This window comes from Bos mutus, chromosome 6, assembly GCF_027580195.1.
Source record: "Bos mutus isolate GX-2022 chromosome 6, NWIPB_WYAK_1.1, whole genome shotgun sequence".
Taxonomy (NCBI): domain Eukaryota; kingdom Metazoa; phylum Chordata; class Mammalia; order Artiodactyla; family Bovidae; genus Bos; species Bos mutus.
Window position 1 is genome coordinate 91527983 of NC_091622.1, and position 25750 is coordinate 91553732.

Below are 25750 nucleotides of genomic sequence, written 5' to 3' on the forward strand. Positions count from 1 at the left end.
TGCAGAGGCTTTGTGCCCACGAGGCAGCCCGTCAGGAATGCTGGGTGGTGTGGGGAATTTACTATAAATTCCTGAGCGAAGAGAGTTCTTCCCTGGGAGTTTGAACCAGTTTCATCAGCCAAGTATCAGAAAGCTGCAAACAGTTTCTTGCAAACATGATACTTGTTTCTCCATTATCTCCTGAAAAATTGTCTTCTAATGAAATGTTTTCTCAGTCAGTATCTGAGAATTATGAGAATAAGTGACCTGTAATTGGCACTTGGGGACATGACCACAGTCTCTAACCTGAAGATATTTTTTCCTGTGTCACTTTGTTGGGCGAGGTCTCTGATTCTGTTGCCTGCCCTTGTGTGTTGTGAAGGAGGTTATCCAATGCTATGGATTAAGTAGGGTGGCTGCAGAAAGAAAGTTCCTTCATCAGTTTAAGATATATCAGTCCTCTTGTTCTGAATAAAGGCAGCAAATCTATGAGAACTCAGAAACCACAGTACCTTTGAGATGTTTAGGAAAATTCTAGTGTTTATGAATCTTCCTAAATTCTTTGCAATAAGAAGACATTCTTCATGTTGTTGATGGAAAGGAGAAGGGGGTGGCAGAGGATGAGATGGTTAGATGGCATCACTGACTCAATTGACATGAATCTGAGCAAAATCCAGGAGATGGTGAAGGACAGGAGAGCCTGGTGTACTGTAGTCCATGGGGTTGCAAAGAGTCGGACACGACTTAGTGACTGAACAACAACAGCAACAAGTTGTTGGTAAAATTAAAGGAGGTGGTACATAAAAGCTGCCTTGTACAGGTCCTGACAGCATGGAGGGGTAGAAATTGCCAGATGTGACAAGGTCTGGATGTAGACTCTGCTCCATCTGTCTGGGAGGTCAGCCTGCTTATCAGAACCATGCTCTGCATCTGGGGGGCAGGAGTCACGTAGCCTGCTTGGCAGAATTGTTACAGAGTCGAGACAGTATTTGCAGAGCTCCTCCTAGGGTGCCTTGCACTCAGCAGTCAGTATGCACTCAGCGGTCACCCTCATCATCAGTCACAGTCATCACCGATGTCAGAAATCCTGTCTATGTTAAGGGTGGAAGGAGGATCCAGTAGAGGATCCTCGGGTGACCTTGAGACCTCAGAGGTTTCAGTAGCCATGGTAACAACATCTCAGAAGCATCACTTCAGATCTTAATGACATGGCTGCTGAGAACCCTCCCTGCCTTCTTCCCCATCTCTCACAGTGGAGAATGAAAACCACTGTGACTTTGTGAAACTCCGAGAGATGCTGATCCGTGTGAACATGGAAGATTTACGAGAACAGACTCACACCCGCCATTATGAACTGTATCGGCGCTGTAAGCTCGAGGAGATGGGCTTCAAGGACACTGACCCTGACAGCAAGCCCTTCAGGTATGCGGGCACCTAGCAATCAGCTCCCCCAGGCAGCAGTCTCTGGGATGTGCTGGTGCATCACAGAAACACTCACTGGATTGAGATATCCAAGCGGGAGGGGGTCAGGCGAGGGCAGATTAACAGCACGTATTGCCCGGCATTGCAGTACCACTTTGTCTGTATCACCTCGAGTAACTGATGTTCCTGATGTCATTCCTGCATCCTCATTTTACAGTCGAGGAAGCGAAGGCACCACAACCTGCCCAAGTTGGAAGTGATGGGCATGAGTTTTGAACCCTGTTACACTCACAGAAGCATAGGACCTGGTTCAGGCATTTACAAAGGTGTTGCTGCTCATTACAGTTGGCCCTGTTCATTTTTGCCAGACAGATTTAAGGTTGAACCTTGCCAGCAGTCCTATTTTGGCAGTGCTCTTACTAGATTTCAGTGAATCCATACAGTTCTAAGAACACGAGTGAGTAGGAAAGGGAATAACTTACAGAATGTCTGTTATGTATTTCCCCACACCGTTGATGGATGGAGATGAAGAGGAAAAATGTGAAGGGGAGAGTGTGGAGATCAATGCAGAGTTTTGTTGTTGTTGTTCAGTCACTAAGTCATGTCTGCTTCTTTGCAACCCCATGCACTTCTGCATCCCAGGTTTTGTGAGCCAGAGAGTTAGTGGCCCAGCAAAGGCCAGGCCCGGTGAGAACCCAGTGGTGGGGAAGGGTCAGCCAGGCAGAGGAAGGTGGGCTGCTGGGCTAGATTCGCCACCTCCTGGTACAGGAGAGAATCACTTTTCCATACTAAACTCATACAGTTTCTTTTCTTTTTAAATACGTATTTACTTACTTATGGCTGTGCTGGGTCTTTGTTCCTGCACACCGGCTTTCTCTAGTTGTGTTGCGCGAGGTCCGCCCTCGAGTTGCAGTTCACGGGCTTCTCCTTTCGGTGGCTTCTCCTGTTTTGGAGCATGGGCCCTAGGCGCACGGGCTTCAGCACTTGGGGCGCTCCGGTTCAGTAGTTGCCTGAACAGGTTCAGGACCTGTTGGCCTGAGACATGTGGGATTGTCCCAGACCAGGGATGGAACCTGTGTCCCCTGCACTGGCAGGTGGACTCTCAGCCATTGGACCACCAGGGAAGCCCCTCTTGTAGTTTCTTAATGGGGATTTGAGTTGAGGTGATACGAGGTGTCTGTTCTATGGCTGTACCAATTGGGGGCTACAGTTCATTGGAAAAGACTGTTTTCCTTTGCTTTTGTGGCTGACCTCTAACTCACACTTGGATGTCTAGGAGCCGCTGGCCACACATTTACCTCCCAAAATATGCCCGAGGCAGCCTGCGTGCCGTGTGGCAGACTGTCCCTGGGATCTGAGCTGCCTTTAGGATGGGAGGAGGTTATTTTCTTGGAATCGCTTTAGAGATAGTTTTGTGAGATCTGGGATGGTTTCCTGGTAGAGTGCTCCTGTGTATCCTGCAAGAATGAGTGGAGACCCCAGACAAAGGGCTTCTAACCAAGATGTTCACTTTTAGCCAGGTTTGCACCATTTAGTCTTGCCCTGGGGGCTTGTGAAAGTGACCGTCTTCCACCACGGGAATGTGCTTTCTGAGGCAGCGTAGAGGATCCCTTTTTGTGTATACAGGTTCAGCTGATAGAAACTTGACCCCAAAATAGCCTCAACACAGTCCTGCTTATTAAGCTGGAGGAAAATGGTAGTTGATAGTGGCAGAGGCCATCTTTATTTTTTCATAGAGGTTTTCTTTCCTCATCCCTCCCCGCCCCGCCACCCACATAGACATGGAACAGAAGGAACCACAGAACAATGGGACCCATGTGCCTCCACTCTCATTCAAACCCAGACAGCGCTGAAGGGTGAGGGGGCATCAGCCTGGGTTCAAGTCTTGGTCCTGCTACCACCGGACTTCTTAACTTGTCTGGGCTTCAGGTTCTTTATCTGTAAAATGAGGAACTGGGCTGGATCCGGGGATAGTAAGATCTGGTAGGAGTACTTTTTCCAGAATGTGCCCCCAAGGACATCAATGCGGTGGATTCTATGAGCAGTGCAGTCTCTGCCCCAGTCGTTCAGTTCCACCCTTAGAGGATGAAAGCAGCCAGAAGCCCTAACGAAAAGAACAGGTGTGGCTGCGTGGCTCTAAAAAAGATATTCCCATTCTAAAAAGTGGAGGGTTATGTTTTAATGTTTGGTGGGACTTCAAGCCCAGGAGACAGCATCTCAAGTAACCCTGAGAGAACTGCTCTGAGGAGATGAGGGGAGGATCCATCAGGTTATATAGAAGTTTTGCCACAAAGGGCAGGTGGTCTGAACTGCTGCTGCTGCTGCTAAGTCGCTTCAGTCATGTCCGACTCTGTGCGACCCCATAGATGGCAGTGATCATTGTTAATTAAAGAAAACTAGGTAACCTAAGTGAAGGAATTTAGTGCTTCTCTATGTGTGGGAAGATGCAGGAGTCTGGACTCACTGAAGTCGTCCCTCTCATTTGCATTTTGGCCGTCCCAGGCCAGTATCCTGTGGTTTTCACAGCCGGAGCTCCCTTGGGGCTCACGGCGGGGAGTGGCTGCAGTCCAATGGCTGCTAGATCCCAGGTATTCTCCTTCCTGAGCTCCCTCAGGGCTCACCAGCTCACCTTGAAGGACTGTAATGGCTGATGACTGTGACATCCATGTTTTCTGATATGGCAGGAAATATTCCACTTCTCAGCTGTGTTCCAATAAAACTGTAGTTAGAAAGACAGGAGGGGCCAGATTTCCCTCTCAGGCTCTAATTTGGCAGCCCCTAGACTACTAGATCGGGAGAAGGCAATGGCACCCCCTTCCAGTACTCTTGCCTGGGAAATCCCATGGACGGAGGAGCCTGGTAGGCTACAGTCCATGGGGTTGCTAAGAGTCGGACACCACTGAGCGACTTCAGTTTCACTTTTCACTCTCATGCATTGGAGAAGGAAATGGCAACCCACTCCAGTGTTCTTGCCTGGAGAATCCCAGGGACAGAGGAGCCTGGTGGGCTTCCGTCTATGGGGTTGCACAGAGTCGGACACAACTGACATGACTTAGCAGCAGCAGCAGACTACTAGATCATCATCACCTGGAGCCAGTGAGCTGCCTGCAGAAGTTAGACTGCATGTGACTGTTTCTTAAGTGTGTTAGAGGTAGTTTACATCCCCAAATGTTAAGCGTTCGGCACAGCTGTGTTCTTTTCAACTCTGGAATTTGGAGTCTGTAATGCAGGCCCCTGGATGGTGAGGGTTTCCTGCTGCTGCCCCTATCTCTGCATTTGAACGACAGTTTCTCCTGCAAGGCCAGGGTAGTGCCCACCATGAGGAGCATTGCTGGGTGGGTCCAGCAGGCTGTTCCTGGCAGAGCGGGATCCAGCCCACTGCTTCGGCCTCCCAGTCCGGCGGTGGAGGTCCTTGAGACTTGGAGAGAACATGTTTTATTCACACATCTCCCCTTCCCCATTTGGTTCCATTTCTACTGGCCTGAGGGTTCCTTTTTGAGGACAAAAAAGCAGGAAATATATAATATTGGGTTGGCCAAAACGTTTGGGTTTTTATGTAAGATGGTATGGAAACCCCAGTGAACTTTTGGGCCAACCCAATATATCTGTATCACCAAAACCTTTACTCTCTTCCCTGTATAAGAAAATAAGAAACAGAAGTAGACCTTCTATAAATAAACATCTCCCATCACCTCAGTTCCTGGGAACCCTGGAAGCAGTTTCTCCTCTTGGAGACCCACTCACTCAACCTCAGGTGGCCCTCTAGGTGCAGGCAAGATCCTTGGAATGTAAAAGTCAACTCTGAATCACAAGTCTTGGCAGGTTGTAAGGCGAAATGAACTTGGTTTTCCTTTCCTTGGAAACCACCACTTTACAAAGAGCCCAGCCTCTCTCCTAGAGGAGTTTCCAGCCTCCTGGGCACTTCCTGTGGGCCTGACCCTGAGGGTTCACTGCGTGAACGATGACACAGTTAAGGAAAAGCAAAAGCCACAGTTAATCTGAGGGATTTCCTGGGATTTCACCATCAAAGTCATCACGCCTGGATGCTCAGAGAAGACATTTCTTCCCTGTGCATTTAGGGTGAGGTTGGAGGAGTATCAGTGAAGGACTCCGGGCTTTTATGTTCTCAAAGTAGAGAATTCCTTCTCAGGGGTACAGTGAAGGCCACCCTCCCCTCTGGGCGCCACTTGTGTTTATACCACGTGTTCATAAAATAGAGAGAGGTCTGAAAAGCCGAGGCTCATGAGTGGCGGCTCCCCTGAGTATTACACCAAACCAGGAGCCAGGTGAGTTCAGGGACAGGCCACATTTGAGCCTTGGAAGTGAGTCCCAGGCACAGAAGCCAAGTCTGTGCCCAGTACTGTCCTTCAACCTGCCTGCATTCAGAGTATTGTCTCTTTTGTCTTGTGGCAGACTCTTTCTCTCTGTCACTATGCATACACATCTCCAGGTGTCAACCTGCTTTTTCTGTTTTTAAATGTTTATTTTGGCTGCACCAGGTCTTGGTTGCAGCTTGTGGGATCTAGTTCCCTGACCAGGGATCGAACCCAGGCCCCCTGCACTGGGAGCCTGGAGACCACCCGGAAAGTCCCTTCCTGCTTGTTCTGGTCCGCATCTTTCCCACCTGCTGCCCTGCAGCCTTGGAGCTCATGCTTCACTCCAGCCAGAGCACCCGTGCCTTCCCAGGACTCAGGTCCCTCATACCCGGGCCCCCTTCTGGCTGGCATTTGGGGAAGAAGTGGGCGCGGGCTGTTCACAGACGAGGGGATGGGTCTTGTCTCTGCCGCTCGTCTCCTGGACGCCACTGCCCTCTTCCCAGCTCTCCTGCACGCTTCCAAACACCACCCTCTCCTGCGCTCTGCCTGTCAGGTCCTATATAGTGCTGCGTTACTGCCCTTCTCTCGAGGTCCACAGTTTGCAGTCCCCTGAGATGTCTTTGTTTTTAGGAGCACCAAAGCCTTGCTTCTCCGGCCGTGGGAGGTGAGCTCCCACCTGAGCTAGGTGGCCGAGGCGCCTGTCCCAGCTCCGTCATTTCTTCATTGTGTGACCTGCACAGATTACTGAGCTCCTCTGTGTCTGAGTTTCTCCATCTATGAAACGTGTGGTGATAATAATACCCACTTCCCAGTGTGGTTGTGAGGATGACGCATTTTCGTGTGTACATTCCTCCACTAACCGCGGTGACGTGTGGGACTCCAGCCTGCCCTCCCCTGGTGGTCCACGAGACCTGACGGGGAGAGCCGAGCTGCGTGACTTACCCTGAGTGAAGGATGGGCCGGAGTGTCAGTGCTTGTTCTCCTTTGCCTTGACCTCCGTGGGCAGAGCCATCTTCTACTCAGACCTGTTGAGAGGAAATGAGAAGAGAAAAGCCTGTGTTTCAGGCTGGCTTAAAGCCTCATGAAAATATTGTTCACTTCTCCCTTGGAAAAGTGTATTAGTAAGTACAATTACAAATGAAGTTGGAAGAGCTAAAAATTGCAAAAGGTGTCATCCCCTTAGGTGTCTGAGTGGATATACTATAGGGCCAGTTCCTTCTAGACTGGGGTTCACTGGCTGGAGGCATTGGGGAGGCTGTCCAGTGTCTCTCGTTCACACATGGATTTCTGCACGTGCCTGGGGAGTGTCATCTGTGAATGCATATCTAAGAAACTTACTGCACTGGACTCCTTGGAATGGGGTTTCTCTTTCCAGCATGTTGCTTGTCATCTCCAGTGTCAGAGCTCCAGAGCCGCTTCCTGTCCCCGGATGCAGCTGTCTCATAAGCAGCCAGTGTTCAGATCATCTGGCTGCAGCAGCATCACTCTATCCTTTCTCTGGGATACGTGTTTTCCAACTTGGGGCCGCAAACTTGACTATGAAATACGTTCTACATCATGATCCAGTATACACATTGCACGAAACAATATCTGCTGTTCGTGTTTGCACTGCATTTTTTTTTTTTTTTTTCTGTCCTAGTCTCTAAACTTTTTAACAGATGGGTTAAGTCCCTCGACTGGGTCATGACTCAGTTTGAAAATGGATTTCCCAAAACGGGAGCCTAGGCTAGGCTGTGTATGGGACTGGCGAAGGCAGAGTCATTTTGAGAGTTCTCAGAATTCCTAGTAGTGTTACCCAAAGGAGATTCTCTCTGTGGGTCACTTAACAAAACTTTCCATGATGAAACAGATTTGGAGAGCTCTAAGTTAATCAGTTTAAACAGGTTTTTGTTTTGTTTGGAAACTAAAGGCCTTTTCAGAGCACTTAAGCCTTGGTTGGCATACTAGTTACTGTCCAGTCACCTGGAAGCATTTAAGAAGTACAGATTGCTTTGCCTTTGTCGGACATCCTGAGACAGCATCTCCAGGAGTGGAGTTTAGAAAAGTCCAATAAAACCTACCCAGGCAGTGCTGACGTGCTGCAGGTCTTGGGAGCCCCTGCACTCTGGGGCTCTCCTAAAGAGAGGTCAGGGTCACACATTGCACCTTCCTTTTGTTCTTTCAACCTGGGATCCCTTCTTTTGAAGATTTCTTGAAATTAGTGGTCTTTGGAACACATTCTGGGTCATGTTTCTTGATAGTGTTTCTATAATATTGGCTTGGCCAACAGGTTCATTTGGATTTTTTTCCTAACATCTTAACAGAAAAACCCAAATGAAACTTTTTGGCAAACCCAGTGGGTGTTCCACTGCTTGTTAGGAAAGGGAGACATATTCATTATCTTAAAATCAACAAAATTTAATAGCAGGGACAGGTTATCCTCTGCCTTTGGCAATTCTGACCTCCCAAAATTTAATAGCAGGGACAGGTTATCCTCTGCCTTTGGCAATTCTGACCCAAGTAATGCTGTTGAAGAGTTTACTGGAAGCTAGCAAACAAAATCAAATTTCTAAATTATTTTGTACCTTTATTATCCCATGCATTTCTCTGTATCTGTGGCTGTAGAGTTTAAATGTCAAGTCCAAATATTGCTATTGTTAGCCAGCACTAATGTTGGCTACACTTGCTTTTGTGTTCTAAGATAATGTGAAAGCCAAATATACCTCCAGAAACTTGAGACTGCTAATTGTCCATTACTGGGTAGGTAGTGTTGATACACTTGAGGGCAGGAGAACTGATTTTTTCAGGGCCAGTAAGAGCACTGATTATAGAAATAGAAACAAACCTAATTAAGATATTTGTAAGTATGTTGCTATTCCCCTGCAAAGGGGGGGGGGCACCCGAACTTGCATGTCCTTTTCCTCCTTCTGCATGGACAAGTGTGAATGCTGGGGTGGCTCCACATGGAGCCTGGGGTCATCCGCAGCTGCTCTGCATTTTGGAACCAGCTCTATGGATGAAAGTGGTCCCTGGGTAAAGGTGGACAGCTCTGCAGACCTGTGTTACTGTAACAACTCTTGTTCTAGGGATAGTTCAAGGGAGAGCTAGAAATAGTAATTTACCCACAAATGTTTCTCTGTGTGAGTGGGTGTGGGTGTCTGTTTTTCTAAGTTGTGTCACCAACGGTGCTTTTTCTGTAAATATATTTGTTCTGATTTGGAGGTGAAACTGAGTCCATGGCATTTGCTTTAAAATATTGGGCCCTAAGTTCTGCAGACAGTCAGGAGGTGGATGAGGTTTAAAATAAAAGTAAAACTCCTCCCTGCTCTATTTACAATTCATAATATCACTTGAAGAGTAGTAATTTTATATAATATCTTTAGATATACTATTGTCTCTTTAAATGGTTCACTGAGTCTGTTTTCTAAACTGGGGGGTTGGAGGGAGCTGAGTGGGGGAGATGACATTTATCCAGCACTAATGTTATGTCAGATGCTTTTCTCGGTCTGCCCACATTCACCTCCCATAATCATATCCCTGGAAGGCATTGTATTCACATTTATGTAGACAACATTGAACTGCGAGGCTGTGCCCTTCCTCAGACCAGTCAGTAAACTGCTGTGAACCCCAAACCAGCTCTGATGGCTCTGTCTGGCTCCAGTGCCAATGCACGTCTCTCCCCACACGCCCTCTAACCTTCTAAAATTCTAATCATGTCTTCAGTGTCCACCTGGTACTCATCTGGGAGACACCGGCCCGCCCAGGCTGACCCTGTGTGAATATACACAGCAGACAGCCTGGGCAGTAAGAGGCATCCCACTAGTGCTAGGGGCTTCCCTAGTGGCTCAGTGGTAAAGAATCCACCTTCCCGTGTAAGAGACTCGGGTTTGATCCCTGAATGGCGAAGATCCCCTGGAGAAGGAGATGGCAACCGCTCCAGTATTCTTACCTGGGAGATCCCATGGAGAGAGGAGCCTGGTGGGCTACAATCCATGGGGTCCCAAAAGAGTAGCGACTAAACAACATCAGCATTAGTGCTATTCTGTGCTTACTGCCACATCTCTGGTTCCTATACACTTGTCTTTCTGATCCTCACATAATTAAAAAAAGATGGTGCCATTTTATGTGTCCCTGAACCTGGTAAGCGGCAGCCTTATCTATTTTGAGGAAGCAGTTGGGTAGAAATTGTTTGAACTGAAATGTCTTATCATGCAACTTCACAACACTGTCCTTGGTTTGTGGCTTTTGAGTAGTCTTCAGGAGACATATGAAGCCAAAAGGAATGAATTTCTGGGAGAACTTCAGAAGAAAGAAGAAGAGATGAGACAGATGTTTGTCATGAGAGTGAAGGAGAAAGAAGCTGAACTTAAAGAGGCGGAGAAAGAGGTGAGCCAGGGGAGACAGAGGAGATAAGCACTTGCCACGTGTATTCTATCAGAGGAGTGGCCTACCAGCCTGGTGTGAAGAGCAGGACAGCCAGTCTCATTCCTGTTTCACAGATGGCAACACTGAGTGTCCTAAAGATTAAGGGGTTTATGCAGTCACATACCAACTTAGCAGCAAAGCCAAGACTAAAGCTAGATCTTATATCTCTAGGCCTGATCCCAAAGCCCTTGTAGTTCCAGGCCAGGGTAACTGCTTTCTGGATTTTTTATTTCTTTAAAAAAAATTTTTAAGCAGTATTTATTGATTATATTAGTTTTATTTTGAGAAGTTTCTTAAAATACAAATTAGAGCTTTTGGTCTATCACTTTTGATATGGAAGTTCTTTCTAATAATTAAGCACACACTAAATCATTACCACTTTAAAATAGTTTAAGCACACAAAATCTGCCTAAAACTGCACAGATAAACATATATTTGATTATATAAACATATATGCCCCTATTATTTAAATTAAACCAAGAACTTAATTTAGTTGCCATTAGATTAATGTTGGAGAAGGCAATGGCACCCCACTCCAGTACTCTTGCCTGGAAAATCCCATGGACGGAGGAGCCTGGTAGGCTGCATGGGGTCGCTAAGAGTCGGACACGACTGAGCGACTTCACTTTCACTTTTCACTTTCATGCATTGGAGAAGGAAATGGCAACCCACTCCAGTGTTCTTGCCTGGAGGATCCCAGGGATAGGGGAGCCTGGTGGGCTGCTGTCTATAGGGTCACACAGAGTCGGACACAACTGAAGTGACTTAGCAGCAGTAGCAGCAGCAGATTAATGTAGTGTGGAAGCTTTTAAGATCACTTAATTAAATGTAAATGTATCCTTTTTATTTGTATTTGTTTCTTATACATAATACCCTAAATATACTGCTAAATGTATGCATAGTATATTGTAAAATAAATAACTGAACATTTTCAGACATATGAATTATTTCACATGGTAATGAGTAATTTGTTTTCATCTTAAGTAATATTTTCAATACAGTAAGAGTTTTCAGAGTTTAGAATGAAGGAATCAATTCTGTTCAGATTTTAAAATGACCCAATTCTTTAGCTGATATAGCTTAATGAATATTACTCATTTTCTCCTGTTAAAAGATAAACTGAGGTACATTAAAATTTATGAGTCTGTTTGTATGGACATCAATTGAATCGGGCCTCATGGATTTCTGAGTAACACTTATCCCACTGAGAGAAAGACATAGGTTTGCCTTGATGGTAGATAATGAAAAACCTAGAGTTTACTTAATAGCTAAGTACTCAACATAGTTTTGCTGCAGAGAAAGGAAAGTTGAGCCTTATTTGCTGTTGGCTTTAAGTATCAAGTGAATGCTGGGTAAAAAATCTAGAATCATTCAGTGAGGACGTTTCCCTCCGTCCCTCCTTCCCTTTCTCTTCCTGCCTCCCCACCCGCCCTTCTTCCCTCTCCCCCTGTTTTTGTTTCTGCATTGTGTTATTTTTCTAAATTTAGTTTGTCAGGGTTCAGAAATTTCTCTACATGCTCTTTTTATTTGAATAGTCTGTATACGTCTATCTGTAGTCATTATATAAGTCTCCAAGTAAATATGTATTATCTATTTTGAAAAGAACTACTCTTATCATTAGGTAAGTTTCTTACTAGGAGCATGGATGATTTTAATTTTCTTCTTTATGCTTTTTACGATGACTGTATTCTGTTATCCGAAAAACTGCACAGAGATTTCTCTTAGTCCTAAGGGATCCAAGTCTCAATAGAGCACAGGGCTCCACAGGATGCTCTTCAGACCTCTGCCTGGTTCAGCCCTAGATCCAGATCCCCTCTGGGAACTGGACCACAGGCAGCACCACGTGTGTGTTTCTGAACATATGCAAGCAGCCTTAGACCAGCAAGCATCCCAGCCCTTCCCTCAAGCTTGTTCTCCTCCTCTCCTTTTCAGCTCCACGAGAAATTCGACCTCCTCAAGCGGACACACCAAGAAGAGAAGAAGAAAGTGGAAGACAAGAAGAAGGAGCTGGAGGAGGAGGTGAACAATTTCCAGAAGAAGAAGGCAGCCGCCCAGTTGCTCCAATCCCAGGCCCAACAGTCTGGGGCCCAGCAAACCAAGAAAGACAAGGATAAGAAAAAGTAAGCGGTGTCACCCCCACGCAGCGGGGCTCTCTAACAGTTTATTCCTCTTGCATGTCTCTACTTTTCCCATTTGCAGACTGGAAACTGGTCTGTTACCAGAAAGATAAAAGCAAGTATTTTCTCTACAGTGCAGGGGAGACGATAAAGGTTTTTAAAGTATATCTAAAGGGTACACAAACACTCATGTCTAAAACTTGACCACACGATCAAGCAGTCAGGACTGGAGCCACCTGTCGTCTCCAGTAGCATCTTCTGCACCAATACTAGGACTCTCGAGAAGACAGTGTGTTTCTCTTCACTACTCTCTGGAGACAATCCTCCTGGCTCTGGATGAAAGAGCATCCTAAAATTATGATTGTTAGAATTATTTTTCTATTCTCTCTTGTAAGGCTTGAGAAGCCAGTCATTGACCGTCTTGTTCCCAAAATGAAAGATTCAGAAGAACTGCCAGTGGCCACTAGTTTTCCTCTGAACAAGATGATGAATTGTTTTATTGTGAAAATGAAATCAAAATGCCCATCCTATTAAGACACTTCCACCAGCTCTCAAGACATACCTGTATCCACACACACAAAGAAATTTCTTTTTAATATAGCCTTGATTTAATGTGCTGAGGGGTCAGACTCTGCTCCTGAGTTATCACTCCCTATGATATTGCAGCAGCAGTGGCCTGAAGCCAGTGGGGGGTTTGGGCCTGCCTTGAAATTCTCCTGTAATTTGAAGCTTTATGGAAATCACCTGAAAGACTCAAGGGTGCCGTTTTATGACAATTACTGTTGGTCTGACAGTAAGCACAGTGGTCAGTAAGTTACCTTAGAAGAAAACCTTAGTGGCGGCCGGGTGGTGAGCCCATGGGTGCCACCCTCTTTGTTTAATACATGACCCTCTGAGGGCAGTGAGGAGCCAACTCAGAGCATGTTTCAGGATTCTTGCTCTCCACCCTCAGATGCTAAGGTGCCAGGGGAGAGGCTGACAACTAAGTAAACACTAAAAATGTTGGTACTGGAGCAGGCAGAAAATTACGTTCTTAGATGTAATATGGCAGACAGGCTGGAGCCTGCGCAGTCGTCAGGTCTGATCAGTGGACAGTGAGCACGGCAGTGAGGTGTTCATCTTGGTCAGTGTGCAGACCTGCCCCCGAAAGGAATACTGTTATGTTGTCTGTGGTAGAAACCAACATGCACTGCTCCAGTGACATGCAGAGAGTTTGCAGTTCTCCTCTGCAGACCTTGACTTTCCAAGCTCTGAGCCAGCAAGCAATGTGTGAAGGGAGCAGGGGAGCAAGCAGATTTTCTAAGCAATAGAAGGTAGTCAGTGTAGGTGAGCTGTGGTGTTGAATGGGGTTGGTACAGACCCAAGCGATCGAAGGACTCCAGGGGCTGAAAATTGAGTCATGCTGTATTAATTCTGAGTGACAGCTGCCTAGATTATAATCCAGTTGAAGAATGCGCTTTGTAGTCGCTCTACACGTTGGGGGCAGTGTCGGTCACTAATGGTGACGATCCCCATGCAGTCAGAGATTGGTGATTCCTTTAGGGAAGACACAACGAAAGCCATTTGGCATCATACCCTTGTTGATCCAAACCAACCCAGGATAAAAATAGGTTGTGTGTGTGTGTGTGTGTGTGTGTGTGTACACACATCTATAGGCATGAACGAAATAGAAAAAAGCTGCTGACTCATGTTTTAGGAAACCCAAAGTCAAGTTTTCTTACCCTGAAGCACAAAGTGCATAAAGGTACATGTTTTAGGACTAAAAATGTTTATAAAAGACCAGCAGTGTTCCAAGGATATCTCATTTATACTGGATGTGCCTTTAAGCAATAAATATTCCAAGAGCTGATCAGCATTGTGCCTCCATTTTCAACAGTCTCTCTAATAACAGACTTCTCCATGTAAGGAGGTTTTTCTTATCCTTTAGAACGTTTTAGGTTATTTTCTTCCCAGCCTTGGGCCTTAGAAATTTATAATGCTTTTCAAGTTTTATGTGAAGTGTGTGTGAATTCTATTTTAGCCTTATTTATACATTCTCAGTTATTATTAATAGGGTTAGACTTAATTTGGTGTGTAAGAGTCACCAGATTTTGTGCCTGACAACAGCACGAACTTTTTGGTAACTTCTTCTAGGAACTTAAGCTCACTTTCCCATTTGAACAGTGAAAGCAATTGCCAGTTGGAGGCCGGAAGTGTAAAAGTGGGAAAAAAAAATTACTTCTCTTACTGCCAGTGGAGAGTTTTGGTTAGAGAGGACCACAGACAGACAGTGACCAGGGGAACTAGAACAGTACTTTGAAAATACATGGGAGGCTCTTTCCTCCTTGTGTAGCTGGAGGAGGAGCATGGGAGCTGTTCGAGGGATAAAATGTAAAAAGAGATGCGTGTTTATTCACCTGCTATGCTTCCACCTCAGAGCTTAACTAAGTTTTTCTAATAGTTTGAAATTCTTTGTTTTTTTCTATTCTAATGACACGCTCCCTCTTTAACGTAGGTAAGGCTTTGTACTTCCTCCCTGACCTGTAGTGGCATGAGAGCACATAACATGTCCTAAGATTACAGACAAGGTAGAACTAACCCTGGTACTGCCTTTAACTGGACCCCACCTCCTGCCATCTCTGGCCACCAAGTCACTTTCCTTGCTCGCGGCTACACCTCAGTGGTGGGAGTGCCCGAGGGTAAGTTGTTCAGTAGACAGTGTTCATCTTTTCTGAAAACTTTGCCAGCCGGCAGTTTGGGGGTTTAAAGACGCATCCATTCCAAAAAGAAAGTTTTAAAATCTCATTTTAAAACTATACCTGGCATCTGATAATGACAGTTTACAGAATCATCCACTCATTTTTTTTTCTTTTTTAAAACATATTTTGATTCTTGCTAAGGAATGAAGTTGCATGTTTTGGGTTTGCCTAAAACTAGACGTGTGGATCTTGGTGTTGCTTTATACCTAAGAGGGGGAAGGCTCCTGGCATTGCTATAGCTGTAACCATATAATGATCATCCTTTTTTTCCCCCTCCCAAATAGATCAATAGCATGTCCTCCATCCACTATATTCCAACCGCCAAATTATTTGTTCAAAGACATTTATTGTATATTTATTTATTCTCTGACTCTAGCAGCTCAGAAATGGAATTTTCAGCTCCTATTCAGTACTGCTGTGATGCCCAAATTGAATAGATCATGGTTTTGTGTTATTTGAGAAAATGAAAAATCAAACTGCAAATCTTCCCAGTAGAACATGTAATGGTTTCAAGAAGTCACTCATGAATTCTGAATGACCTGCAAATGGAAACTAACCATGTGTTCTTTAATTCAGTATTAAAATTTTGCTTTTGCTTGTCATGTAGTATATAGCTTACTCAAATTTTTGGTTTTAATTTCTGTCGATTCCATAATCATTGCATGAGCATTCACCATCACCGAATGCTGGTGCTGGCGCTCCTAATTTTCCTTCTTTTAATTTATTATTATTTCTAACTTTTTTGTTTTGTTTTTTAACTTGCAGTGCAAGCTTCACATAAAGCCTGGCAAGCCAAGGATGGTCCGCATTCACCTGCTTTTGCAGTAATATTGTATCTCTGCCATCTGTGTCCTTTTATTTTTTTATTTTTATTTTTCCCCCTTCCCCAGACACCATATAACTATTAACTCATTTTGCTGAATGTTGTTGGGGGGTGGAAAATGATAGAACAAGGGAGTCACAGCAAAAGCTATGTGCAGTGGGACTTTGTTTCTGGAAACGCAAATGACTTGCCGTTTATGCCTGTTCAGAGTGGCGGCAGCAAGCATGCCTGTCCTGTGACTCGAGTGTTGCTTGGGACCAAGGGAAGGAGGCTAAATTCCTCCATGTACGTCTGACAGGAAAACTTCTCATCACCTCAGCAGCTGAACTGTAAACCTGAATAGCCCCGACAACTTGCTTTTCTTGATTATTCATCTCCATGATGGAAAGGCTCTGAATGCCTTCTGCTGCTTCTCCTCACCTGCCCCAAACCAAGGTAGCTTTGTATGTAGGCAGAACGGTGGGTAAGCTTTACCTGACTTTTACCCTTGCATGGATTTTTTAAAATTATTACTATAATAACATTATTTGGCCTGGATTGTGGATCTGTTCAGACTGGTTTGTCTCCTCTTATGGCTTTAAAAACATGTCTGAACCCCTATCTTAAGTCCTAGCCAAGTTGGCCTGTAATAAGAAATCAGTGATTATATTTACTTGTGTCAGGGCAGCCTTGGCCCTCTCACAGATAGCCCTCTCCAAGGCTGATCATACAACGTTCTTAGTAGAAGAGTCTTCTACTAAAATTAATGGGCTTTCTGCAACCTGTTTGCTACTAACAATACCCCATCTTTTCATAAACACACCTAAATCTGCTCTCTGTAGGCTGAGGGTGAGGGCCTAATGACTGATTCCAGGATATCAGTGCTTTGAGTAACATTTTTCAATAATTCCGAGGAGAAATTTTCCAGAAATACTTAAAATAGAAAATTTGTTATAAACTGTATCATCTTGCAGCACAAGTTTGAGGAGATTTTGTCATTTTAAGATAGAAATGGGAAGGGACATAACACAAACCCATGAGTCAAGAAAGCAGAAATCCAACTTCACATCCCAATTTCCTTGCATATTTTGATATTTGGCCAAAAGAGGGATGAAGGAATAGAACATCTGATCTTTCAAATCCAGTTGTCTTGAAGGAATGGCCTCACCAAGACTCGCTCAACCTGCCCTCTACGTTTAAGACCCATTGTCCCATCAACAAGAATTAGGAATTAGTCACATTTCAGGACATAGACTACATATTCCAGATTTGTATGGAAAGGAGCATACCTAATTTCTTTTCTATACTTTTCCTTCTTGAAGCTTATCCTTTCAGTTTCTTAGTTATCCGCCCCCCACCCCCATAAAAACAAACACTCCCAGCTTCTGACTCCATAGTCTCCAACTTCTTACTTGAAAGAATAACATTTCTTATGAATCTGACCCTTCACCCCTGCGTTTTCCTTTTGGCCCTCCCTAGTCATCCATTAGATGGGCTTCTCTAGTGGCTCAGATGGTAAAGGATCCACCTGTAATTCAGGAGACCCAAGTTCAATCGCTGGGTCAGGAAGATCCCCTGGTGAAGGGTCTTCATTAAGTCATACATAAAGTGAACAGAACACACATACACACTTTTTAAAAAAAAAATTTAAATAGTCTCTAGTTGATTTCAGTACATTTTCAACCTTCTCTTTATCCTCAACTCTTAGGGAAAGAAGGAATGGGCTTCCATGAACTGATTTAGGCTTAATTAGGCAAAGCAAGGAATCAGTTTTCATGGAAGCTCAAACTCTGCTGGGATAGAAACTGCAAACCAGAAGCAGCAATAGAGGTATAAAGACAGGCTTTAGAAGCTCCTGGATCAGTGTTTCTGCTTTTGTTTTTGAATGATTCTAGTCTGAAGCTAGCTGTGCAGCAGCCAGACATCAGGTGGCATGCTGATTCTAACCGTGGGCTGAATTTGCTCAGACGCTGTGCACCAGACAGAAGCTTGAATACTAGTGCTGTATGCTTGTTTCAGTCATTGCTTGTGTGCTCATTTTTGTGCCTTGTAACAGGAAATACACTTCCAAATCCTAAGAATGCATCCCTTGAAAATGACCATTTTACATGCATCGCTAAAGCCTTTTTAAAGTGAGCCCAACCGCGAAAGGCATCCAGCTGACTTTTTGATTCCAAGATTGTTGATTGATTTTTTCCCCCCATTAAATTTTTCACAGAAAAACAAATCATGGAGAGTCAGGGAATAAAAAGTCAAAAGAAACGTATAAAAGCTTTTTTTTTTTTTAAACTGCGTTGCTTCTGAACTTTTTTCTGCCCCTGCTCCCCAGCCCTGTTTGGTTTGTTATTGCTGCCCTCTCTTCTTTCTGTATCTGTGCCTTTTTTCACAGTAGTCCTTGGCTCTGCACGGAGTAAATGATACCCTCAAATCTAATTGGATGTGCTTTCGCCTTTGCATGTAAGTACAGTAGTAAGAAATCTTTGAGATCTTTTTGGCTTTTTAGAGAAACAAATGGGATAGGTGGAATTATTTTTTTTTTCCTGGATGGGGGTAGGGAGGTATTGGTTGGAGTAGCCTTTGTTTTCTTTTTTTAAAAGAAAGAAAACTGTATTTTAAATGGCTCACATTTCTCTCTTTTTCACAAGAAACACAGAGATTTGACTTTTCCTTGGTGTCAGTGTGGAAGTCAGAAATTATCAATCCCAGTCTGTGTTCTACATAGTGTTGTGGGTTCATTGGATATTACAGAAGGTCCTTGGTTCTCTTTTGTTGTTATTTTTGCTTGTGCCATGTGATCTGCAGGACTTCAGTTTCCTGACCAGGGATTGAACCTGAGTCCTCAGCAATGAGAGTGTGAAGTCTTAACCACTGGACCCCCAGGGAAGTCCCAGAGGGTCCTTGGTTCTGACTGTGTAAGTAAAGCTAGAATGAGAAACTACTACCTTCCACTAGAGAAAAACAAGAGAAAGTTTTTTTCATATTACACTGCCTTTATGACTGCTTAGTTTTTTGGTGATCCTGGTTTAATGATCTTTCCCTTGTGCTAACTACGACCAGGGATCACCTTTTTTTTTTTTTTGCCAAGACAGCTCTTGCTGGCCCTTCCCCAGATCTTTTGTTCAACCATTATGACCATGCTTTTGCTTCTTCTGGACTTTAGATACCTATAACAGTTTCAAGAAGGATGTGATGGAAAAGCACTTATGCGAATTTACAGGCAGTTGAGAGACGACCTTTTCCCAGCTTAGGCTCTTTATTAATTGGTGAAGGTTTTGTCCAGAAAGGACACCTTAACCAGGGGAACATTTAACAGAATGTTGGGCACAGGTTACTCATCTTCCTTCTCTGCTTTGTGATCTCACCAGCAATAACACCTCATATCTTGTGCACCTCAAACAGACTTGGTTTCCTCACTTGCTTGACATATCCATCGGTGTTTCATAATACAGACTGTTGAATCAGGTTTTCAGCTGTTACCAACTCATGTCATACTGTCTCTGTGTGGTCCTACCAAATCTGTGCATTGAGATCCCTTTGCTTTGCCATTTGCAAGTGTCTGAAGTTGTCAAGTCTCAACTTCCAGAAGTCTTGGTTCCATTGACAGGATACGTATGTGATGACTCTTTAGGGGGAATTGACGTAAAGTCTAGATTGTATGTAGGTATGAAGGGAATTTTTTAAATAAATGGAAGATTAAGCTGTGAACAGCATTAGAACTTTGTCTATTCCTTAATTTTAAAATATGCTGATATGCCTTAAACTGTAGTTGTAGATCACTGTCATTTTGCTGTTGGAAAATAACCAATGTGTTTTTTAAAACTTGTGTAATCTCCTTTCAGTGTTAATGCAGAATTGTCATATATGTAAACTGCATGTTAGACACTTGTCTTTTTTAAAAAACTAAAACAATTGTATTGGTGTGAAGCATATCATTTTTTTCAAGTATGAAAGTAATCCCGTAGCAAACTGGCTCGGTCATTTGGTATCTGTGGAGGTAGGAGCGTGGTGGACAGGTAATCTATGCGTATCACTAGTGCCAAGAACATAAAGTGGGGAAAATATATTTTTACCCAAACATTGTGTGCCCTTTTGTGAGTTCTTTTTAGTCACCGTTTGATATACAAATGTACACGTTTATAATACTGGATAAAAGAAATAGGGAAGGAAGTGTCTCATGCTTTCCTGCTTTGTCTGGACTTGAAATGCTACCATCCGGGCAGCACCAGCTCCTCCAAGACGCTTGCCACGTGGTATTCTGTACTTCATACACCGTCTCTGCCACCCTTTGTCCTCCATTCCCATCCCCTTCTACCCTGATTAGCACCCCACCGCCCCATCCAAGGCAGCCTCTTCTTCCTCGGCCTCTGGTGCCAGCTCTACTGCTGTTGCTCCCCACCTCGACTGATCATCCTTTTACTGACACACCACTGTTCCTTCAGTTTGTTGTAGAGAAGCTCCTTTTTTTATTTTAAAGCCTTTTAAGAATCAACTTTGAATCTGAACCTTTCTTTTTTCTCTTCTGTAGCTTCTTCTTTATGTAACCATCCTGTTGACAAGCCCTACTCTCTCCTAATGGACATAGAGCATTAGAAGAGCAGGAGCTGTCTGTTCACACGTGTTGGGGAAGAGTTACCTCATTTCCACCATCGCCTCCTGTTCTTTTAAAGTCTGGGTCAAATATTGCACTGCTGTTTGTATTTGTCAATGTCTGTTTACAAACCACTGCCCATAGTGGTTACTAAAATGACTTATCGTCACCAAAAACAGTAATACTTAATAATACTCCTTAAAAGGAAATTGAGTGAAACAGAGAACTTGGGCCAAAACCCAAAGTAGCCATGTGTTGGGATCTTGCTTAGCTGTCACGTTCTTGAAGCTGCTGACCCAAGAACTCATGGACTGAAGACAGCATGGACCCTAGTCTGAGGGTCCACAAACTTGATCTCGTGTAAACTCCAGACCTCTGTCCCATGAGCGACCTTCTGAACAGTCCCATCAGGACCCTCAACCATCCATCAGGTCATAAGATTGGGGCAACAGGTTCCTTCCTCTTGGTAGCTTGATGGGTTGTTTTGAAGTTTGGGGTATTTTTCTAAACATTTGATATTGCATGAACAAAGATGGCTGCAAGTTTTAAATTTGGAGTGTTCTATTGATACAATATTTTTATTTTTCAGCTGATCGTCTGCCTCTTGAGAGAGAGAAGTGGGCATCCTTCCTTTAAATTCAGGAACCACTGTTGTTTTATTTGACTCTTTCTGTTACCTGCATCCTATATATAAGTTTTTGGGGTTTGGGATTCTGTTTTGGAAAAAAAAAATTTTTTTTCTACTTAGCCAGTTTGTTTTTATGTATTGGTTATTCAGACTTAGTTTTGGTATCAAAATTATGCCCATTTTAAGCTCAAGGGGAAAGTTAAGTGACATTTAAGCCACAGAATTGTGTTTAAGATGCTCTCATCTCAAATACAGCAACAAATCCCAGTGCTGTCACTGGGATTTTGACCTGCAAGTCTTAATCATGTTTAAAATGTGCCAGTGTTGGGTAGGTGATTTTTCTGCCTCTGGGACTCAATTTATATTTAAAGGTACGTTAAAATAACTTTCTGGCCCATGCTTGCCTTTTTATTTATTGTGAAGCTCTTCTTTACCACATGTCCAGAGTTTTTGTGTCCTGGACCATGGAAACAAACCCCCAAGTACATATCCTGTCCCAGACAACAGGAGCGTTGTAAACAATGGTTCTCATGCACGTTTGCCAGTCAGCCAGGTGGCTTTCTCCACGTTTGCCAAATGAGGGAAAAAAAAATGCTGAAAATTGCTTCAAGTACACCCACACACACACACACACACTTCTGGCTGTGGAGTCAGTGACTTCTGATGTTGACTCGTTTGTGATGGGCTGGATGCAGGGGTAGGTTGTTTTGTCAGCAGTCACCTCCTAGGGGCAATTTTTGTAGTCAAGGTGCAATTTCCAAACTCATTTCTATTTTAAGCATGAACGTGCAGTTTGCTACCTTTTCATTTCTCGTCAATAGTTTTTGCTTATTTCCATCATTTTTTAGCTCCATAGCAGATGGATATTGGTGGCATGAGTTGCATTTGGTAAAGATCCTTAAGAGAGTTCCCCGCTTTATTTAAGAATGGTAAACATATGCTTTGGTTGAAAGGTGAAATGATGAAGCAACAGTGCCTGCCTCTTGAATCATTTGATTCTTGGAAAGAGGTTATTTAGTCTAACTGGATAAGCATACTGGTGAGAGGCTTCCTTTACTTAGACAGTTATTACGTGTTATTAAAATCAAGTTCATTTGAGCCATTAAATAGTTAAAATATGAGTTGAGAGCCGTCCCCTCCATATTACACTATAATCTGCAAGGATAGAAATCTGCTAAGATGTGATCAGTGGTTTGATGGATGGATGGGTGGGTATCAACTCATTAACTGATGCTACAGCATGACATACTATCAGTCTTGTAAGTTGAACACAGACATCCTATTGTGTGAAACCACTGTTGATTACTAAGCACAATAATTGGATTTATTTTTAAGCTCCTTTCATTATTTTAATATCAACTTTACCCTGTCACTCATTTTGAAAACAAATTTTGTGTCAGATTGTAAAGACATTTTTTGAGCAATATTTAAAACTCAAATTAGGCAGTATTTTTGTCCTTAAGTAGAGAAATGTGTAATCTATTACTGCTGTTCCCCTTTTAGGCCTCAGGCTAGAGAAGTGTAACGGTGACATCTTAGTGGGAGGGGTGAGAGAGCTGGCTGTTCCATCCAGGTTGGTTTCTGTTCAGTTATCTAGGGAGCGTGGGTAATGGACAGCACAGGTCAAGCACACAGCTAACCTCCCGTTTACTTCAGGTTCTTTTTCTCAAGTGTTGATAAAACTGGTAGGTTCTCAAGTTCTCTTGGCTGACCAGCTAAGAGAGATGAAAAATAAACATTACTCGCTTGTCCCAAAGTAGATTGTTGAAAAGCAGGGAGAACTGAACCAGCTGAACCTATTTTGATAACAGGCTTTTTATTTTTCATAGTCTTTTAAAAAACAAAAAACCTTGCTTCAGCTACAGACTCTGCCTTATTGCTCAAAGTGTATCCTAGATGATCTCTTTGAGATTGGCACAGCACATGTATAAAGGAGAAACCTGATCTTCTGAATTAGTATGCACTGAGCTGAGTGAGATAAAATTAGGTCATCATACCAGTAGGCTCGACTGCACTTTTTCCCATCGACTGTACCTAAGCTTCCTTCTTAGTTATTTTGACTTCTCTACTTATCATTGTCCTGTATGGGTAAACAGTTCTGGACATCTGAAAAACTAAGTAATTTTCACTGTACTTAAATGGCAGTTCTATGCAAAACCTTTTGCTTTGCAGATGACTGCCATCTTTCCACCTTGGAGACAGTGTTGGCAACATGGCTCACTTTGAAGATCCTTGCATTTGAATCCTTAAGACTGTGGTATTTAGTCCTTGTGATTGTTACCATGTAGCTTTCAGATCAGTCCCTAGCCAACAAGTGGCACCCTTAGGGCTGAATGTGTTAATATGAAAAGACTAATTGCAAGCCTGGGTATCTGCTCACCTCCTTTTCCAACCTGCCTATTCTGACAGGTAGCTGTAAATAAATGAGATCTTTTGATTATTAGTGGAACATCGTTGGAGGTACAGATGAAGATTTCATGTCTTCCTCAAATCAGTTATTTGCAGTACTGTGAGTTGAAACGGCCTGTCAGTCCACTACGGAAACTTTCTTGGCACCAAAGAAAAGCTTTTTTCTTGGCAAATTATGGCACCGAGAGGCATGAAGCTATTACTTTAAGGTTGGTTCCTGTCCAAAAAAAAATAAATAAATTTTGGGTATGACGGGGGTAGGATGCACAATAGCGTTCTACAAACTCTGCCTAACCATGCCCTGCACAGGGCTTTTAGAATGCTGAAGAGGTGCAGCTCTAGCTCTCCTTGCCCTTGCTTTATATCCATCCGTCTTCCCACTCTTTTCCTCTCCCCAAATACTTTTATACTACACTAGGCCAACATTAGGCACTGGGGGATGTAGCCACATGCTATGAACTGCATGTCTCTGTATACCTCATACAGCAAACTGGGAGTAAGAGGTAAGCCCTTTTTGGGCTAAACTGCAAGAGATAGTATTCCAAAAAGCAAAACACACTGATTGCTTTTCAGTAGTTTTAAGTTCACTGGCCTACTGTTATGTAACATAGTAAGGTCAAAAGTTTTGACATTGGATGTGCCATGAAACTCATACTTTGAGTTGAGAGAAATGGAGAGGTTCAGCCTCCTAGAACCTGAAAAACCTAGAGTTGTGGGCTATCTAAACTTCTCTATCTGGTAAGATGTTCTTGGTTATCTCTTAGGACAGCTTGTCAATGACCCAGAGGTGGCACAGGGAGAGGCATGTCTCTGTACTACACATGGGTCTTACATCACGCAAACCACTGCAGAAGGTCCCTGACTTAATATGGTTTGACTTCGTGATGGTGTGAGTGATATACATTAAGAAGAAACTGTAGTTCTGGATTTGGATCTTGTCTTGGGCTAGCCATATGCAGTACGGATACTCTTTGCTGGGCAGTAGCAGCAGGCAATGGCACCCCACTCCGGTATTCTTGCCTGGAAAATCCCATGGACGGAGGAGCCTGGTGGGCTGCAGTCCATGGGGTCGCTAAGAGTCGGACACGACTGAGCGACTTCACTTTTCATTTTCATGCCTTCGAGAAGGAAATGGCAACCCACTCCAGTACTCTTGCCTGGAGAATCCCAGGGACGGAGGAGTCTGTTGGGCTGCCGTCTATGGGGTCGCAGAGTTGGACACGACTAAAGTGACTTAGCAGCAGCAGCTCCTAGTCAGCCATGCACTCATGAAAGGAAAATAACTGACAGACTTAGAACCAGTTTTCCACTTAAGGGCAGGATTCAACACATTTCACAGGATATCTGATTCCTGTGTTGTAGAACAGGCTTTGTGTTAAATGGATTCAGCCCAACTGGAGGTTAATGTTAAGTGTATTGAGCACTTGAGGTGGACTAGGTTCATAAGCTATGGTGTTTAGTAGATTAGGTGCACTAAATTCATTTTTGATTTAAGGATATTTTCAACTTATGAGTTTATCAAGATTTAACTCTGTTGTAAATAGAGGAAGGTCTGTAAACTTCTTAATACGGTGAGGGGAAGCTGTCAGTTTAACTCCTTGTTCCTAGCTTTACCACGTTTAAGCCTATACTTCCATCTTCTGTCCTACTGCTAAGCTAAGTCGCTTCAGTTGTGTCCAACTCTGCGACCCCATAGACGGCAGCCTACCAGACTCCTCAGTCCCTGGGATTCTCCAGGCAAGAACACTGGAGTGGGTTGCCATTTCCTTCTCCAATGCATGAAAGTGAAAAGTGAAAGTGAAGTGGCTCAGTCGTTTCCCACTCTTCGCAACCTCACGGACTACAGCCTACCAGGCTCCTCCATCCATGGGATTTTCCAGGCAAGAGTACTGGAGTGGGTCGCCATCGCCTTCTGTCCTATGATCGGTCAAATCCAACTGAAAATAAAAGCAGCAAGCTTTTGGGACTTGGATATTTTCAAGTATTCCCAAACGTATTTCTAGGGTGCAGGACCAAACAACTTAACCAAACATTAGGATCTTTAATTTTTAGAATGTTTTTGTTGTGTTGAGACATACTTAGCCACATCTAAGTCCCAGCATGGCAGATCTTGGTAATTTCCCATCAGTTCCACGTGCACAGGCCTCCCATGGCTTAAGTGACGTGAACTTACAGCTGCACATGATGCTGATGTTTAGCAACAAGAGGTGAGGGCTTAAACTGCTCATTCCGTCACAGTAAGCCCAGTTTCTCCTGAAACTTAAAAAGATGGTTTTTCTAAAAGCACCATCTAGTGGCCAAACCTCAAAATACTAATAGGCTTACGAGACATTCTCCTGTTAAGAGC

The 25750-nt window shown here is 43.8% G+C and overlaps 1 protein-coding gene across 4 annotated transcripts in view; it reads left to right on the plus strand.

The window, feature by feature from the left end:
- Nucleotides 1-21113, plus strand: part of SEPTIN11 (septin 11) — a 98143-nt gene extending 77030 nt beyond the window's left edge. The window contains exons 7-10 of one of the 4 annotated variants that reach the window (XM_070372557.1): nucleotides 1233-1401; nucleotides 9950-10082; nucleotides 12054-12241; nucleotides 20956-21113. In XM_070372557.1, the coding sequence (XP_070228658.1) occupies nucleotides 1233-1401; nucleotides 9950-10082; nucleotides 12054-12241; nucleotides 20956-20959 (494 nt within the window). In that variant the 3' untranslated portion in view covers nucleotides 20960-21113. The other 3 variants (XM_070372556.1, XM_070372555.1, XM_070372554.1) reach the window with 3 other exon arrangements.
- Nucleotides 21114-25750: the final 4637 nt, after the last annotated feature.